Genomic DNA, 18,739 nt, shown 5'->3' on the forward strand with positions numbered 1-18,739 from the left:
ATTGGGCACTCCAAATTGCCCCTAGGTGTGAGTGTGAGGGCGAGCAGCTGTTTGACTATATGTGCCCCGCGATTGGCTCGCAACGCGATAAAGTTTTAACCCGCTTGCTGGGAGAGGCTCCAGCACGCTCTGTGACCCTTGTGAGGATAAGCGGATCAGAAAATGGATGGATGGATATTTGTAACTAATGATAATTTGATAAATTAATTATTTCTGAATAAGTTTATTGCATACTCCTTTAGAGAAGCTCAATTGATAAAATAATATGAATTTGGATCACATTTCCTGTGCAAATCACAAGTCGGAAATAAATGTTGGCAAATTTCTACAATGTGGCATTCATAGAGATTCTGATATTTTGACGGAAACATTTTTTAAATGAAAAACAAAATTGCAAACCATCACGGAAACAGATAACGGTTTTCAGTGTGATGCCACAAAGTTGTTAACCAACTCTTGTGATGTGCGAGCTTGGCTGAATGCGTGAGAAATCGTCAACGACATTTGAATCATTCATTCATTAGAGATTGCAACGTAGATCTAGCCTGAGTCTATACGATAGTGACAGTTGTTAATTATGAATGCTTTTCTTTATTTAAAATGAGAATTCAAAAAGAGAATTCTCATTTATTCCATTAGCTTGTGGCATTTTAAAATGGTTTCACATGGTATTTGCATGTAGGTTTTTATTCAAATCATAAAAATGCAACTTTTCTACATTTCTCTTTTTATCCAATTAAGTCATCATCACTTGTCAATCGTGCATAACAGTAATAGTCAATAATATTACAGGTTTACGCTCAATAAATGCTGACTTGTCTTCATGAGCACATTCTAGAGTGCTTATAAAACTTGTGTTTTTTCTTACCGTTATTGCTCAAAGAGTATTGCCCCACTAAAAGGGTCAATTAAAAAAATACAAACTCATGATTGATGTATGAAACCGTAATGTTGCCCTTCTGAATGAAAAACTGAAAACACTGAAAATATGAACATGTAGCATGTTCCTCAAACCTTTCTCAGAATTTGAGAGGTGAGAAATTCTATCGATTACCACGAAGAGACTGTTAATGAGAAGTCTGCAGTGCAGATGAAGGAAACGAAAAAGGGGAAGAGAAAGCTTTGTGTGACAGTTTTATCAAGCACTTCTAGTGGTGAAATCAATCCATTCATTTCTTGTAGCCTAACGTTTGTCCTCATGAGTGGCATGGGTAACTGGAACATATCCCGGCTGACCTTTGGCCAAGAGGTGGGATACACCCTGGACTGGTCACCGGTGAGATGGAGAACACAAATAAAAGTTGCGGAGACTTCGCGGCTTTCAGCTATTTTCCTCTTGGAAAGTGTCATCTCACTTCCTGAAAAACATATTTTCCATTTAATAATTGTACTCTAATATCTATCATGCAATGGTGATTCGATATTTACCTAGAACGTGCAGGTAATTGGCCAGCCCACCATCCAAAGTGTAAACATATGATGGAACTAGGCTACTTAAATATATGTCACAAGAAATAGAAACTATATGATGTTCCGGAGGGCGGCTGGTTAGCATGTCCGCCTAGCAGTGCAGACGTGCAGAGTTCGATTCCGGCTCCTGCCTTCCTGTGTGGATTTTGCATGTTCTCCCCGTGCCTGTGTAGGTTTTCTTCAGTGACTCCAGTTTTCTCCAACATTCCAAAAACATGAATGGCAGGCACTCTAAATTGTCCCTACGTGTGAGGGTGAGCATGTGTGGTTGTTCGTCTCTGTGTGCCCTGCGAATGGCTGGCAACCAGTCCAGTGTTCCGCGCCTACCGCTCGAAGACAGCAGGGATAAGCTCCAGCACCCCCCGCGACCCTTGTGAGAATAAAGCAGATCCGAAAATGGATAGATGGATGACGTTACGGGGCTTTGCTTTCAGAAAAAAATCTCCATCTGGTACCCCTGAATCCCTTAGGGCACCACCATTCATGTGAACTATCCTGTTTCACCCAATGCGGAAGTTGGTTGTGCAAAGCAGCTAATTTCCCACAACAAAATTGTGGTTGGTAAAAAAAGCCACAGAGCAGAAAAGTAAACGTCATGCGCTGTTTCTGACCGCGTTTAATGTGTTATTTTGTACAGACTGAATGTAGTATACAGTGGTCACAGTGGAATCTAACCAAACTTTACGCATGAAGGTATCCAATATTCACTTGAAGGCTTTGAGTGTCTCCTCCAGCCCACCTTTCTTCGGCCAGTACCTTTGTCTCTTATCACCGTGTGCCACACGTGAAGCATTTCAAGGAAACTTCCTGCAAGTAACTCCTGAGGGACACTCAACATTGCCACTACATTGCACTCACCTGTGTTTTCTCAGGTACTCCATCCAATAATTTATTGCTGCCATCAAATGATTCTTGCATCTCTTCTTCTTTTGCCAATTAAAGACTTTAAACTTTTGTGATAATGAATCGTGCTTTTGGGTCAAAACTGACACGTGACACATGATTTATTTCCCTCTTTTTATTGGTTAGGTCATCCAGCTACCTTACCTCCAAATATTTAAATTAAAATATTCCAATTTCATAAATATTGTTTTCAAAGACAAAAGTAAAACTAAATGCAAGCCATTCACACAAAAGGAGTTGGGAAGAAAAGAAAAGTAAAGTTACTGCACTATAAGCAACTAAGTATATGAATCTTTGATGGACAGGTGCAACATGGGGCACAAAAAAACAAAAGACACTGGCACACTTTTTTGATTTATCCCGGTGAGCAGATAGTCCATCCTTCTGTGGTGTTTTCAATGGGGTTCCCAAGCCTTTCTCCAGAGGCCAAGTGGGGGCTATGATTAGATGTCAGCAGGTAAGGTCGGCTCACTATCATGGCTGCTTCTTTTACAAGCCGAAGGTGTTTTCGCCACTGTAAGCCACATATAAAAAGCCATCTTCGTCTTTCTCCTTTTCATACAGTTGTCCCATTGTGATGCTGAAACATGAAATGGACACATTTTCAATATCGCCAGCTCCTCTGCTACATACGACGCCTGTTCATTTTAACAGTTGCAATTACAAACTAAGGTTATTCGAGTTGGGAAGAAATAAATAAATGAATTCAAATAAAGTAATTCGAGTTAAAAAAATATCTAAACTAAAATTGAACACATTTTTGTGAATGGAATTAAAAAAACAAAACTGCTAATAAAAAGAAAAACTAACTGAATCTTCAACTTGCATTTATAAAGCTAAATGAAACATACTGTATTAAAAGCAAAAATGTCCATTTTCAGCTTTGTCAGTTAACATCATACATGAGCCTTCAGAGTTCATTTTTAATGCATTTGTGTCGATATTGCTGAAGGTCAATTCAGAGGAAGGAAAATCCAACAGTTGCTTGAGATTTGTAGATTAGTTTAGTTTCTTTATCTTGCACTTGACAAATAATCCATGTGCTGAAAAACTAAAGTTTACACTAAAACTAAAACAAAACTACAAGGAAGCATTAAAATGTTTTTTAAACTGACAAACCTGTTGTAAAGACGAATTAAAACAAACTGAATTTCAAAAATCAAGACAAAACAATATAAAAACTAACTATAATGATATTCCCCCAACTCTTAAAGAGGCTGAATTTTTAACTCCTGTACCGGTACAGTATTGACAAACTTCACCCGTAGTGACTCTGTTAACGGTCTTGGAGAAATTACTTAAATTTAATCTTTGATTGAATTTGGCTAAACAAATATTATTTTGCACCTTCTACCTCTCTAATGTTGTTTCTATCTCACAATAAAGTTCATATTTTGGTCTCAGATGCATGTTCACAGTTGGAGGTGAACCATCTCACCATCATGCCATGCAACCCTATAGTTTTTGCAATGTTATTTCCATGTGTGGGATACTTATTTGTCAGTGGCTTTGAAGGCTCCGAGGAGTGAGCAAGCTGTCATGAGTGTCATTTACATTGGGTAAACTCTGTTGCTACGAACGTTTTACGTTCCATGTACATTAACTGCAACCGTTAAACTAAAGTAAAATTTAGGTTATTCTTGGTTTGAGTTGTTATGACTCGAGACTGGAGCGGGATAGAAGGATGATGTCGCGACATCACCGCTCAATGAATGTTGTCACAAGTGCAATCATTCTATCAATTATTATGCCAGGGGAAACAAAAGCAATCTTTAAAAAAGAAAGGGTGGTTGACAAATGTGCATCTCATCTCACAGAGGTGCTTTTGGAAGCCCAACCGGATGTTCCAGCTTTGTTGCTCGACACGAGTTTTCTTTTACACTCAACAATTGTTGATATGTTTTCATCCATCCATCCATTTTCAACGGTGTTTGTGATGGAGCCTATAATAGGGATTTGTTCAAATCATTTCTTTTTCTCTAAATGACAGATTTTGGGGAGTTAAAAAAAATTAATTTAATTTCCCTAATTTCTAAAATCTTGCTTGCCTTTGTGTTCATGCTGTCTCTAATTTGCCAGCTTCCCGCATGTGACTGTTGTATAACTGACTTGTAAAATGACTTTTGGGGCACAAATAGTGGTCCAAAAGTGCCATAAGCAACAAGGAATGGCGCAAATGTTCCCTGCCATGTTTTTCAAATGAAGTTGTTACTGTGAAAAGTAGCCATAATGTATTAACCAACCATACAGCTCCTTTGGCTACCTCAAATTTGAAATGTTCTCAAGAGTCAAACCTGAGAAGAAACAGTGTGAAGAAGTTAGTGACATCTAACAGTAAGGAAGGATATTGCAACAGCTAGAATTGGGTTGCTTTTAGAGGTAAGATTGGGCCGGCCGAGCCCGACCCAAAATTATCAATCATTGCTTCAGGTTCGGGTCGGGTCGGGCTTCTCTCTCGCCGACTTATTTTTGTTTGTTTCGAGGTCGTGAATTGTTTTGGCCACGAGAGGCCGTGGTTCGCATAAAAACAGAAGTCGCCTGATCACAACACGTACTGTACTAAACTCTTGCAATGACAATTCAAAGAACTCCTTCCAGTCTCTGTCGAGTATCCACCCGTCAGTGTTCGTCTATCTCACTGCTTCTCTCAAAGTGCTCAAAGTGCCACGCTGGATTCTTAAGGACGTACTGCTGTTGTGGTTTACGGCCCAATTTTTAACCCGTCAAAATGACGGACGGCCTTAAATTTTTCCTGTCCACTCTGAAAAAAAATCCGTCAATGATGGGAAATTGTCGGTTCATGTAACCTCTTCAGAAACAGAAATATAACAGATGTAAATGTTTATACAGTCTTGTTTAACTTAGATTTCGTTTAAAAAGACAGGCTTTGTTATCAGAAATCAACCCTGCTCCTCCCGAGTCCTCACAAATAAAATATGAAATCTCGGGTTTGCTTCGGGCTCGGGGCTGCAAATCAAGTTAAGTGATCGGGCTCGGGCCGGGTCGGGCTTAAATATTTTTTAGGATCGATCTTGGCTCTCGTTGCTTTCGGTGCAACACAGTGTACCAGTCTGCAATTGGCTGGCAACCAGTTCAGGGTGTCCCCCGCCTACTGTCCGAAGACAGCTAGGATAGGTTCCAGCACCCCCTGCGACCCTAGTGAGGATAAAGCGGATCGGAAAATGGATGGAATAATGGATGGACAGTGTACCAGTGAAACAATCTCGGGGATAAAAGTCATGTTAATTTTAAGGAAGCTATAGAAAACCCCCCATCTTATATGCTGTTTTTTTAAACAAAAAAATTGCCATTTTTGTTGATAGAAGAGGCATTAATCCTTAATCACTGTATCTGAGCTGACACCTGCAATTTATTTTTTACAGCAGACTAAAAATAAACCTCACTCACACATCATAAACAGTTGAGTTCAAATGTGATGCATAAATAGAACAAGTTGGGTCCAAGATACAAGATCTGTCAAATATTGTTGTTCTGACCTGGACTGGGGGACTGTCTTGTCCACAAACAGGAAGATGGCCTTCTCCGAGGGCAGCTGGATGCGTTTCCTGATGATCCACATGAACTGAGCCACTGTGATGTCAGAGGGGACCAGGTACTTCCTCTTGTCAATGTCCACTATCTGGGACCCAGACACTTTCTCCACAATCACCTATCATGCATTGCGCAGTTGGCAAACAGTCAGTGTTAAAAAAACAAACAAACAAAAAAACAAGGCTCATAAAGGGAAAAAAAACAGTTGAGAAAGATTTCACTTACTGGGACCCTGTCAGGGTACTTGTTGCGGATTTTGGCAGATTCTATGCATCGATGTTCTGCAGCATAACAAGTAATATTTGCATTATTTTTAGAACTAAAGACGACTCGAAAACAGCTCATGTTTGGTGAAATCAAGTTTAGACTATACTTAGCCATTGATTCAACAGACTCATGCATTTTTTAACACATTTCCATGGTTGCGCTGAAGGGAAGCAGTCTTGCTTTGTACCTCGTAATAACATGGGTAAAAAGGGACGCACAATTATATGTCTTCTGGCAGCTAACAGCAACAACTATGTGTTGAAAATGTAGTGTACTGAACCGTACTTTTTTTTTTACGATAGCACGGCTTTCCACTATGTAGTCTTCATCCAGCTGATTTAAAATAGCAGCATCCTATTCAATTATTAACCACATGGCTGTGCTCTAAACAAATTATTGTTTGTTGTTGTGATAGATGTAATGGTGCAAATGGAACTCTCTGTTGAGTATGCAAGTCGGCTTTCTTTTCGGCCACCGATCAGAGGCAATTGTCATATAATTTAACAGTGACAGGGAACTATGTACGTCACTTTCATCAAACAGAAGTTGTTATGCAAATTTCTAAAGGCCACCCCCTGTAGGCCTCTTCAGGATCTGCCAAAACAATAGTCTCCTCCGTGCTTAAAACGCTTCGCTACAATTTCGAGTGGATGCCCACGGCTGACTGTTTTGGTATACTCAAAGGCGAATCGAATATTTGATAAGCATTTGTCAATGGCGCAGAATCGAAGGCTTGAGAGTCTAGCGGCTCTTCGTGTCACCACCATTAGCCCAACAAGTGCAGTACTGAAATCGTCCTGTGCGTATGGACAAAGGCACGACGCATACCTGCTCACAACACCAGCATCCATTGGATTAAGTATAACTATATATACGATTTTTTTGCAGCAGTATTCAAGGTGTTGGTCGTATTGAAGGTGTTAGCTAAAACCACGAAGCCTCCCAAGATAGTCAAGCCATTCGAGGACAAGGCCATCCGTCCATTACAACGGTTTATGAAATGTCACCCGACATAACATACCATTTGTACACTCTATGGAATGTATTTTCAATAGTCATCTGAATCGTTTTAAAATAATATTCTCGTGCCTTCGTCATATTAACGCCATCTCCCCTCCCTTACCCAGAGAATGATCCTCTTTGAACATCCATTTCATGGTTGCCGTTTTCGGGCTCTCTCGGGTCGGTACAGATGATTACAAGAGTCACTCGAGGTTAGGTCTGAGAGTAAGCTATCGTTCAGTATTGTTTAAATTGCGATTCGAAATAGACGTAAAAGCAGGTCCTCGGTCGTCTGTTTTAAGTCAACACTTCAGCAAAACAACAAACAAGCACCGCCCCCACGCTGTCAGCCAACCGGGAGCCGCCTTTGGTATTACGTCTTCACTGGATTATTTGATTCGGCTGTACTTCTTGGAAGACGGTAGCAAATGGGCGAATATCGCAAACGTAGTCACCAGACAATGAAGTTAAAATGCGCATGTTTTCCCATTGTTGTTACACTTTATATTTATCTACACATGTTCGTAATGCAACAAAATACGTTTGACATGAAATACATTTGTCATCAATCCCTACCTCTTTGGCTCCAAGCAATTTTCTTACGTCATCATTCTGTATACGTCAAAAACCCCTCTGATGATTTGTTACAGTTATTGTGATTTGTTACAAGTACAGTATAAAAATAATGTACGGGTATGTATAAATTAAAGTATGAACCACTATCACCACCACAGCTACATTGAATGTACTGTACAGTATTTGTATTTTCGCATTGTTATTGAGTACGTTTACCCGCAAAGCAACAGCCAAACGGCCAACCATTGCTGGCAATCTCACAATGGAATCGATTTAGTAACAACACTGTAACTTTCAAACCTGAACCTTTTGGCATTTTCTACTTACAAAAAAAAAAAAAAAAAAGAATGTATTGTTGAAGCCAGTGGAAGAAAGCACAAAGCACCAATTGTAGGACAGGAGAAGGAAGGGTAAATGTGTCTGGCAGTTTTAGGTGGAAGATGCATTCAGATCCATTAAACCACAGGTGTCAAACTAAAGGCCCTAGGTCCACATATGGTCGTCCATGCCATTTGCAGGAGTTTGCCCCCAAATAAATAAACAATCATACAAAACAAGATGCAGAGGCAATTATTTAGTATTGTAACAATGGGGAAACTGCACAATTGCCAGCATTCAAGTTCAAGTCAACTTTATTGTCAAATGTGCTACATGTGCAACATACAGCACAAATGAAATTTCATTCCTCTCAACCACAGGAGAGAGAGGAGCCGCTGCGGGTGCCCGCGCGGCCATCAAAACAACAGTTGACATAAAATGACAAAATAATACGACACTGTCTGTGTCTTATGTGTTATAAGACAGACAGTTGTCCAATCTCAACCACTTACACTTTGTTGTTTGAAGCAGTTATTGATGAAAGAGGAGCAAAGCAAAGTGTCCTTTCACCAGTGGATCAAAGACGTCATGCTGAAAATGTGCACACGTCTGCTACAAGCTAAGTTTAAAAGCAACAAGAAGCTGTCGCATCCATTGACGAAAAAGAGAGATTGGCTCACATCTCCTGTCCCATGTAAATCCACTTCAATTCCAAGCCGTGACTCCCAGTTCCACATTGGCATCGGCGCTCTGCGCTGACGCTCCTTTCTTCTCATCGTCGGCTCCACAAGCCATCCATCCATCCAGCCGCAGACTGTCCAACAGCACCGACATTCCCGCTGAACAAAACAGGGCTGTGAAAAATGCTGCCCATTACAGGCACAAAAAACACAAGCGCCCCGGGGATGTCCAGCAACGACAGTCAGATGGCGCCAACATTCTTCCCAATCAAAATCAGTGCTGGTACACAAGTGATGCAGAGAAGGCGCAATCACCAAGCACAGATTCTTCTTCTTTGACGAATGTCGTGGCCAAAAATGCTGAAAACAATCCACATCTGGTCCACAAGACGAAACAACAACACCATGTAACAAAGCAACACAAAAACAACAACAACAAAAAAGAAAGGCTCCTGAAGAGCACTTGCCGATGTCTGCCTACTCGGGCGCCATCTTGGAAGAAAAAAAAGCATGCTTTGCAAATTGGTGTAAAAAAATATATGTTTACTTGGGTGGCACGGTGATGGACTGGATAGCACATCTGCCTCACAGTGCAGAGGTGCAGGGTTTGATTCCGGCTCCCGCTTTCCTGTGTGGAGTTTGTATGTTTTCTCCGGGGACTCAAATATCCTCCCACATTTCGAAAACATGCAAGACAGGTTAATGGAACACTCTAAATTGTCCCGAGGTGTGATTGTTACTTCGGATGTTTGTTTGTTATGTGTGCCCTGCGATTGTCTGCCAACAAGTTCAGGGTGAACCCAGCCTAATGCCAGAAGACAGCAGGGAAAGGCTCCAGCACGCCCACGACCCTTGTAAGGATAAACAGATGAGAAAATGGATGGATGGATGTTTACTTGTACGTATGGTGTGGGTAAAGCACGATAGAAGTGCACTTAATTTGTTTCTGCACTCATTAGTATGAATGTAGGCTGTTTAGGGTAGGCCTGGTGATTGACGTCTGTGACCTCAGCAGAGTATAGGAACTTTCCAGCTTCTACAGTATGCGGGCTGAAGTCTGTCAGTCAATGTGTGGAGTGACTGGGCATGAGTTGTGGCCGAGAGCAGCCCTTGAATGAATGTGCACTCTGTTCCCACTTATGGTAATGAAGTGTTTAAAGAACATCAGTGATTGGGTCATCTTTAACCACATTATGAGGATGTTACTTTATTATGGGGGTATTATGAGGTTAAGGGACAAGTGTGAATTGTTTCAACCTGTAGCCACAAAACCTGTTTGGGAACAATTACAGTGCAGCTCAGCTTCTGTCATCATGGCCATCCTGTTTTTTTTTTTTAACTACAGCAATACAGAAACACCATTCAATCAAAACAAATTTAAAATTTGTATTAAATATTAGACTCTTCAAACTTATGGTTTCAGCTATTTCCTTCATTTCCTTAAAAGATGACAAACAATTTTTATTACTGCACTTTCCTCCCACAAAATAAGTTGATGTTACATTCAAAATTATGTTATTAACTATGTTCTTGTTTAAACTATTTTTTAAACATTTTGTTAGACCAAATATGAATCAGATTTCAAAATCTATTATATATAAAAAACATTTTACATGACACATATCACAGACATACAAATGAATCGAGTAAAAATGTGAAATACATACAGTATGTATGTGTGTATATATATATATATATATACACACACACACAGTAAGAGTTCAGTAAATTGATTAGGGTGATTCTGGTACTCTGTTTCGCAATCACATTTTGTGTGTAGTTACAGCCATCTGTGTGTGAAGGCGGTTACTGACAAGCTCCTCATCTGTGAGCTGTGCTTTGGTCTGGTTGTCAGGGGGAAGTAATTTGCCAAGATGGTGCCCTGTGGTGATCCCATAGGCATTGGACTTCTGCTCCTCCTTCACCTCTGGCTGGAGCAAGAACCCCTTTTCAAAGCTGAGGCCAAACCATTCACAAGGGGTAAAAGTCAGACACTTTTCAGCCAGCAGTCCCTTGAGACGCACACGCCACTGCTTTAGCATTGCAGTTCGCACTTCAGCAAGACAGTGAGCTGGACTCCAGAAAATCTGAGGAGCAAGGACCTGAAATCCGCAGAAGTGCAGAGTGCCATTCTGAAAAACAAACAAAAACAAAAGGCACACATGTGAAGTGAAGCAAAAACGGTGGTGTGCATAGCACAGTGGTGTTAAGTCTCGGGTAAACAGAGTTTGGGAGGATCCAAAAAGTGTAGACAAAGACAATTTAATGTCTCAATCGCACCGAAAATAAGGCGAGAACATAAAGCGCTGGTCCCCAATAAGGACCAGGAGGCAAATCCAAACGAGTAACAAAAAACGCTTGCACAAAAAGCAAGGACGAAAAATAAAGATCGCAAAATACGAACGAAAAACAATGTAACACCAGTACACGCCCAAAAGCCAGATCATCAAAACAAAAACAGCACTTACTCAAAAATGGGTACCGAGAACTATAACGCGAAATCACGACGAGGTCAAAAGCCAATAAGTCAAAGGACAGCGAAGTCAGCAATGCCATAGAACAATACTCCCACAACAGGTGAATGGCGGAGGAGTCCTTAAATGCTGAGTCTAATGATTACAGATTGGCAGCAGGTGTGCAGAAAGTCCGCTCATGCCACCTGCTGGCCAGACCGCAAAACCGAAACGTGACAAGTGGATGCCCACGGGTGAGCGCATGGTTATGATGACCCTAAAAATATTTTGCTGATTTTTGTGTTTGACCTGCATCTGTGTTGCCCAACCTTTATTGAGGCAACGCATCATTTTAATTGAGATTTTATTTATTTATTTTTTTACAATAAACAAATTAAACAAAGACACACCTAAGGATGTCTCACTAAACAATGTGGTGCTATGCTACCCTCGTTCAGAATCACCAGATTAACTAAATGGCCTGGAAAGAGTACATTTTCTCTGTTGATATGTGAGTAGTTTTAACAGCAGATAATCCTCACCTGAAGAGGCCACAGTGTGACGTTAATGTCTCCATTGATGCCATCGGGGCGAAACATTGATTCTATTGCTCCAGTTGTAAAGGATAACATTGCTTTCTTATCCTTGGAGGGAAACATTAAATCACATATATTAGCAGTTGTGTTGATGGCAAGGACCTGATCTCTCAGGCACTCACATATATAAACAACTGAGTATCAAACTTATCTTAAGTGGCGTCTACTGATCTGCTGATATATTAAATTTATAGACTGATGTGAAAGCACTATATAAATAAAGATGTATAGTATTGTATTGCATAATAACAATGACAATAATACTATTAATAAATAATAATAAAGAAACATACAAAAAATTATACAGTGTACTGTATTTCAGGTACTGTGCTTTGCATTACCAAATCATCTGTGTTTTAGTTTTCATTGTATTTATTCAGGTGGCGTGGTGGATGACTGATTATCACATCCGCCTCACAGTTTAACGGTCATTGGTTCAAATCAGAGTTCTGGCCTTCCTGTGTGCCGTTTCCATGTTCTCCCTATGCCTGCGTAGGTTTTCTGTGGGTACTCCAGCTTCCTCCCACATTCCAAAAACATGCATGGTATGTTAATTAAAGACTCAAAATTGTCTCTAAGCGTGAATGTGAATGTAATAATGTTTGTCTATATGTGACTTACGATTGGCTGGTGACCAATCCAGGGTGCACGTTGCACCTCACCAAAGTCAGCTGAGATACATTAGATTCCAGCACATGACTCTTATGAGGATAAGTGGTACAGCGAATGGATGGATGGATGGATTTATTCATTGTACTGTACTATTCAGGCATTTTCTCAAAGAGACGTACAGCACCTGATTCATTCATCGATCCATCCAGCCATTCATCCATCCATCCATCCATTTTCTGATCCACTCATCCTCACAAGGGTTGCGGGCGTGCTGGAGCCTATCCCAGCTGTCTTCAGGCAGTAGGTGGGGGACACCTTGAACTGGTTGCCAGCCAATCGCAGGCACACAGAGACAAACAATCATTCGTGCTCACAATCACACCTAGGGACAATTTGGAGTATTCCATCAACCTGCTATGCATGTGTTTTGGAATGTGGGAGGAAACCAGAGTACCCGGAGAAAACCCACACAGGCATGGGGAGAACATGCAAACTCCACACAGCAAGGCCGGAGCCAGAATCGAACCCTGCACATCTGCAAGTGTGGCCGACGCGCTAACAAATCGATCACCGTGCCGCCGCCACCTGATTCATTTTAATGTCATTATCACAGTTCTACGTACAGTACTGTAGCAGCTCCTCTGAGACGAACCTTGAAAATACCGTTGTTGTACATCTTTTCCAGGGAGAAAGCAAAGCCCTGAGTCAGCACTCGGTCCATCCATCCCTTCATGATGGCAGGTACACTGAACCAGTACAAAGGAAACTGCAGAACGACATTATAATATTTATTTTTTATTAAATTAGTTCTCTTGCCTTTTCAGTCATGCTCAAAGATGAATTTTTTTCCTTTTCCAAATTCAAAACAGTTGCCAGGTGCTTTTGTCAAAATACCCCAATATCAATAGAATACATCACACTTACCCCTCCATCATCATTGGCACGCCTGGTGAAAATGCTTTCTTAAACATCAAATAAATTCTTTTTTTTCCCGAAATAATATAGAACCATTTCGATATACAGTAATGCCGTAATATTCAGTGATATGTTGACTGAAGGCCCGAGGTCCACATGTTAATGGTGCCAACTCCAATTCCAAGATATTTCATGTTCAAACGGATGGATGTTATTGTTCTCTTACAAAAAAAAAATCTCTCATTTTGAATTTGATGCTTGCAACACATTCCAAAAAAGATGGGATGGGACAACAAAAACATTGCGAAAAATGAGGAATGTGAAAAACAAACAAACAAACAAACAAAAAAAACAAATTAAAACCCCCCCACCTGTTTGGAAAACAGTTTAATGGGGAGCATGTGGGTGACATGAGTGGGATTTAAAGGAGCATTCAGAAAAGCTTAGTTGTTCACACGCAAAGATTGGGTGAGGTTCACCACTTTGTGGACAAATGCGAGTGCAAATAGTCCAACCGTTGAAGAACAAGTAATAGCCTGGGATGCCAGCAGTCCAGACCTGTTTCCCACTGAAGATGTGAAGCACAAAACACAACGAATGATACATTGGGCGGGGGGCAACTGAAGCTGTACATCAATCAAGAATGGGAAAAAAATCCACCTATGAAGCTTCAACAATCAGTGTCCTCAGTTCCTAAATGCTAATGAGTGTTCATAAACAGAAGAATGATGTAACACAGCGCTAAACATGCACATGTCACAGATTTTATGGAGCATTTTGCAGGCATCAAATTCAAAATTAGTGTGTATTTGCAAAAAAAACAGAACAACATAAAACAACATAACGTATCCGTTTGAACTTTAAATATCTTATTCTTTGTTGTGCAGTCAAGTGAATATACCGTAGGTTGAAAAGGATTTGCAAATCATTGTATTCTGTGTTCATTTACATTTTACAAAGTCCGAACATTTTTGGAATTGGGTTTGTACATGGATCATATTATTTTTTGTTTTTTTAGTTGGGTGCATGATATATAGACTAACCTTTAAAACCAAGCACTTGAGATTATCTTAGCATTCATCCTATTGTGAATGAAACTGCAAAATTGATGGTAAATCCGCAAAGAAAAACAAACCCACAGTTATCCTAACTGGGAAAAAAACCCCAAAAACAGTTCTTACTTGATAATCATATTTCATACAAACCTTTGATGTAGTTTGTTAGTCATTTCAACATCACAAGTGACTCCCTACCTGGAAGATGATGAGCTCAGCCTCTTTTACTTTACGTTGTTCGGCCATAATGTCGTCACTTAGGCAACCCTCCCTCCAGGCATGCATAGTCTCCTCTCCATACTGGAAAAGCTCTGAGTTCTTCAAATCACCTGCACGGCACCAATATTGTCAGTAGTAAATTGATAAATAAAGTGACAGATTTAATGGCTGCAATTAATGTATTTGTGTCTACAGTGCTCTGAAAAAAGTATACATACGCTTTCAACTTTTTTCCCATTTTGTGACCTTACCATTACAAACTCAAATATATTTCCATAGGATTTTATGTGATATACCAAAACAAAGTAGCACATAATTGTGAAGCGCAACAAAAATGTAGTTTAAAGATGTGTTATACATATATGTGTGTATATATATATATATATATATATATATATATATATATAAATCATTCATTCATTCATCTTCTGAAACGCTTTGTGCTCACGAGGGGTGCTGGAGCCTATCCCAGCTGTCTTCGGGCAGTAGGCGGGGGATCCCCTGAATCGGTCGCCAGCCAATCGCAGGGCACACAGAGACGAACAACCATCCATGCCCACACTCACACCATGGACAATTTAGAGTGGTCAGTCAGCCTGTCATGCATGTTTTTGGAATGTGGGAGGAAACCGGAGTACCCGGAGAAAACCCACGCAGGCCCGGGGAAAATATGCAAACCCCACACAGGGAGGTCGGAGCTGGAATTGAACCCGGTACCTCTATGTGCTAACCACTGGACTACCGGGCCGCCCTATATACATATATATCCAGCATGTGGTCGTATATTTGACAATAAAGTTGAACTTGACTTGATACTTAAGAGACAGCTCACCAATTATATCACTCTTTGTGGCGCTGGCTTTGAAGTTCATTGCGTACAGGTCAGACACGACGACCCGGTAGCCTTGCTTTGAAAGCTCCTTAGTAGCCTCGTCCCGGACTGCTTCGTTGAATGAGCCCAAGCTCTGGTGGGCGTACACGATCAGGACCGTTTTTTGAGCTATGACACACACAAACAGGGTTGAACAGCAACCAATTCTCCAAACCATCCATCTTGAATAGCGCTTTTCCTGTTCAGGGCCAAGGCAGGCGGGAGTCTATCCCAGCTGATGAGAGACTTCACCCTGAATGACAGCTGAACTATTCATCAAATTCAAATTTACATCACGATGTAATAGAATCCAATTTTCAAATTGCAAAGACTGCAGTCAAAAATCAACACATTTGCTTCATTTCGGTCGGTGGGCCTATTATTTTTATTATGTGTCTACATGTTCAATGCTTTCGAAGACCAGTCCACATGTTTACTGCCTGAAGTCCACGTCGTTTCTTCAAATTTGAAGTGATAAAGGCACAGACTTGTTTGCATTATTGTTGTAACCCAATTCATGACAAACGGACTCAAGTTCATGCCACAGTTGTTTGGTAAAACTTTGTGGAGTTGTTGTAGGGATCACTTATAAGACTGCAAGTGAACGTGTTTTGTAACTCAAATTGAAGTAAATAAACTCGTCTTTCATAATAATTCCCAGGTCATTTGACATACAGGTACCTTACCAAAAAACTGACCTAGAAGACTAAAACATTTGTGTAAAATAAATCTGATCTTGTTTATCGTAATATGATTCATGTTTTGCTTGTTTGTTAAAAAAAAAAAAATTGGAAAGAGGACCCAAAAAACAACAACACAATAGCGTATTAAATCGTAATCGCAGTATTGAGGGGAAAATGCAATGAGATTATTTTCCAAAATCCTTCAGCCCTACCCTGGGCTGAGCGCCTTCCAATTACAGGTAGAGAGTACATTTGAGACAAACAAGGAATTACCCTCACATTTACACAGGAACCGAAAAATGAACTTCTGTTGCCTGCACAGATGAGAGAACCACTAGCTCATCACGGACCTATCGCAAGCGGTGAACTGGAATATCAAACGGGAAAACTACACTTCTTTAAGATCTCAGGTTGAATGGAGTAACATGGAAATTATTTCAAGAGCTACAGGAAATGTTGCACGTCTTTGGCGCTCTTACCACATCATTAGATGCAAACGGCACACCTTTTCTTTACACAAAGTATCATAATTGTTTGACAAAATTAACACTTAGGCGGCCCAGTGGTCGACTGATTAGCATGCCGGCCTCACAGTGCAGAGGTGCAGGGTTCGATTCCGGCTACAGCCTTCCTGTGTGGAGTTTAAATGTTCTCCCCGTGCCTGCATGGGTTTTGTCCGGGTACTCCGGTTTCCTCCTACATTCCAAAAACATGCACCCTAGGTTAATGCGCTACTCTAAATTGTCCCTCAGCGTGAGTGTTAGCGCAAATGGTTGTTCGTCTTTGTGTGCCCAGCGATTGGCTGGCGACCAGTTCAGGGTGTCCACTGCCTACGACCCAAAGACTACTGAGATAGGCTCCAGCATGCCCTGCGACACTTATGAGGATAAGCGGATCAGGAAATGGATGGATGGATGGAAAATCAACACTGGTGCTCAAGGACAGTATCAATGTAATCATATGTTCATTGAAGTTAACATTTGCAGAACTGCACCATACAGAGGTTATTTGTAATCAATATTTTGGCTATTATACATTAAATGGCGAAGTTTGGATGATACATCACATTTCTGAGCTACTGTAAACAACAATCACGATAATAAATGCTTAGTCGGAATTGTTGCTCTCTAAACTTAGCTGTAAGTTTATAAAAGCGAGGTTTGAAATCCAGGTCCAGAAAGTAAAAACTCTGCCACAGTTTGGCTTTAGCCACAGGTGCTTCTCCTCAAGCGACCGGGAAGCTTTTTTACCTGCTGGTAGTCGACGAATTTGAGGCTAAAAGCCAAACTGTGGACGGGTTTTTACATTCTGATTCTGGATTTGACACGTCTGTGTACAAATAAAACAAAGTCGACTAAGCCTCATTTCCAAGGCCTAAATACCCTCTGTTTGTTTTGTCTCATTAGCATCAGATTGGAGAAACAACATTCCTTTGTGGATGCAACACATGATCTGCAGCTGAATATCACGTTGCTCAAGATCAGCACCAAAGTTACAGTTTTGCTTTTTTTTTTTTTTTTTTTTAGATGGAATTAAGACAACCACCATGATCTGGGTTATCATATAAAAACATAAGGGTATGTTGTTAAAACATGGCAGTAAAATGTGGACCTCGTCACACATTAACAAGAGATAAAACATAAAAGGGTCATTGTAACTAACAAAGCTTCTGCTGATGCTGGGCAGTATCACCACCCCGCAGAAACATGCCAAGTAATTCTCAATTTAAATGTCAAGTGCTTCCATTGGACATTATGGAAACAAAAAACAGTGTTCTATAATATCAGTTTGATCATTTTAAAAAGATCATTTTAACATATTTTAGGCTTCGGTGTTTGGAAGAATGAGTTCACACATTGAAATGATTTTGCTCCAAACAAATGTAATGTTGACTTACGTTCAACTTCTGTTTCAAGGACCAGAGAGTCCTCTGTAGCTTGCTGCTGTTCATCTTCAAACTTCGCCTCCTCGGGGGCCGCTTCCATGCTGTGTCTGCTGGATCAATTTGCACCGTAAGTCAGCTTCTTGCTGCTTTTATACACACTGTAGCGCTCTTTGCGTGAGACACAGCTTTAGATTGGACGTGAGATGGAGCAAAAGTATCCCAGACTTGCAACTACACACACATGCAAGAAAAAAAACCCGTTGGCACACTGCAAGACCGGTTTAATTTTTTTTTTGCTTTCCGAAGGGAGGAGACTAAAGTGTGCGTGTGTGTGCAATTTTGTCAAGCTGTGGAGTCACTGGTGCAGGTGAATAAGATTGGAATTCATTTGGCCTGGAAAAGAATGTATGGGACACTTATAAGGGATTATCCGACAGACATTCAACAGTCATGTGGCCCGAAACACTTTAATCCGACTTAATTTCACTTCTTCGAAGTAAAAGTGAATGGTTTGCCAAAGTTTAAGTAATTCAGTCAAGTCCACTTCTCTAATGTCACCAGTCATTAGTTTCTGTGTGAAAAGACAGACTAACTGCTTTTCGTTGGGCCATACTGCAGCTTTCTACTGTATCAAGTGTTTCCCCTATTGAGCACTTACATATTTTATATTTCTGAAAATTTT

At 40.6% G+C, this 18,739-nt stretch overlaps 2 protein-coding genes across 3 annotated transcripts; both read right to left on the bottom strand.

Annotated features, from left to right (window-relative positions):
* Nucleotides 1-2,473: 2,473 nt before the first annotated feature.
* gabarapl2 (GABA(A) receptor-associated protein like 2) lies at nucleotides 2,474-7,532 on the bottom strand. The gene is made up of 4 exons (XM_086106277.1): nucleotides 7,316-7,532; nucleotides 6,151-6,206; nucleotides 5,871-6,043; nucleotides 2,474-2,953 (listed from the first exon to the last, which is right to left on the bottom strand). The coding sequence occupies exons 1-4, from the start codon at nucleotides 7,347-7,349 to the stop codon at nucleotides 2,863-2,865; spliced, it is 354 nt and encodes a 117-aa protein (XP_085962403.1). The 5' UTR covers nucleotides 7,350-7,532; the 3' UTR covers nucleotides 2,474-2,862.
* A 2,423-nt stretch (nucleotides 7,533-9,955) lies between these two features.
* nqo1 (NAD(P)H dehydrogenase, quinone 1) lies at nucleotides 9,956-18,307 on the bottom strand. Of its 2 annotated transcripts, XM_086106966.1 has the most exons (6): nucleotides 18,070-18,306; nucleotides 15,451-15,618; nucleotides 14,598-14,728; nucleotides 13,082-13,195; nucleotides 11,764-11,865; nucleotides 9,956-10,900 (listed from the first exon to the last, which is right to left on the bottom strand). In XM_086106966.1, exons 1-6 carry the CDS (start codon nucleotides 18,155-18,157, stop codon nucleotides 10,532-10,534), a joined length of 972 nt encoding a protein of 323 aa, XP_085963092.1. In that variant the 5' UTR covers nucleotides 18,158-18,306; the 3' UTR covers nucleotides 9,956-10,531. The 2 variants fall into 2 exon arrangements, with proteins under 2 accessions (XP_085963092.1, XP_085963093.1); XM_086106967.1 differs by lacking the exon at nucleotides 11,764-11,865 and having other exon boundaries at nucleotides 18,070-18,307.
* Nucleotides 18,308-18,739: the final 432 nt, after the last annotated feature.

Source organism: Hippocampus guttulatus, chromosome 3, assembly GCF_054856545.1.
Source record: "Hippocampus guttulatus isolate MCC_2025c chromosome 3, RoL_Hgut_1.0, whole genome shotgun sequence".
Taxonomy (NCBI): Eukaryota; Metazoa; Chordata; class Actinopteri; order Syngnathiformes; family Syngnathidae; genus Hippocampus; species Hippocampus guttulatus.

Excerpts from the sequence above, each read along its gene's own strand:
- gabarapl2 (XM_086106277.1), bottom strand. The coding sequence starts at position 7,349 with ATGAAATGGATGTTCAAAGAGGATCATTCTCTGG. Across the intron at positions 6,044-6,150 it reads AGTACCCTGACAGGGTCCCA|GTGATTGTGGAGAAAGTGTC; the intron begins GTAAGTGAAATC and ends AATGCATGATAG. Across the intron at positions 2,954-5,870 it reads AAGACAGTCCCCCAGTCCAG|CATCACAATGGGACAACTGT; the intron begins GTCAGAACAACA and ends TTCATGTTTCAG.
- nqo1 (XM_086106966.1), bottom strand. The coding sequence starts at position 18,157 with ATGGAAGCGGCCCCCGAGGAGGCGAAGTTTGAAGATGAACAGCAGCAA. Across the intron at positions 14,729-15,450 it reads CACAAAGAGTGATATAATTG|GTGATTTGAAGAACTCAGAG; the intron begins GTGAGCTGTCTC and ends GGTGCCGTGCAG. Across the intron at positions 13,196-14,597 it reads CTGAGCTCATCATCTTCCAG|TTTCCTTTGTACTGGTTCAG; the intron begins GTAGGGAGTCAC and ends GTCGTTCTGCAG.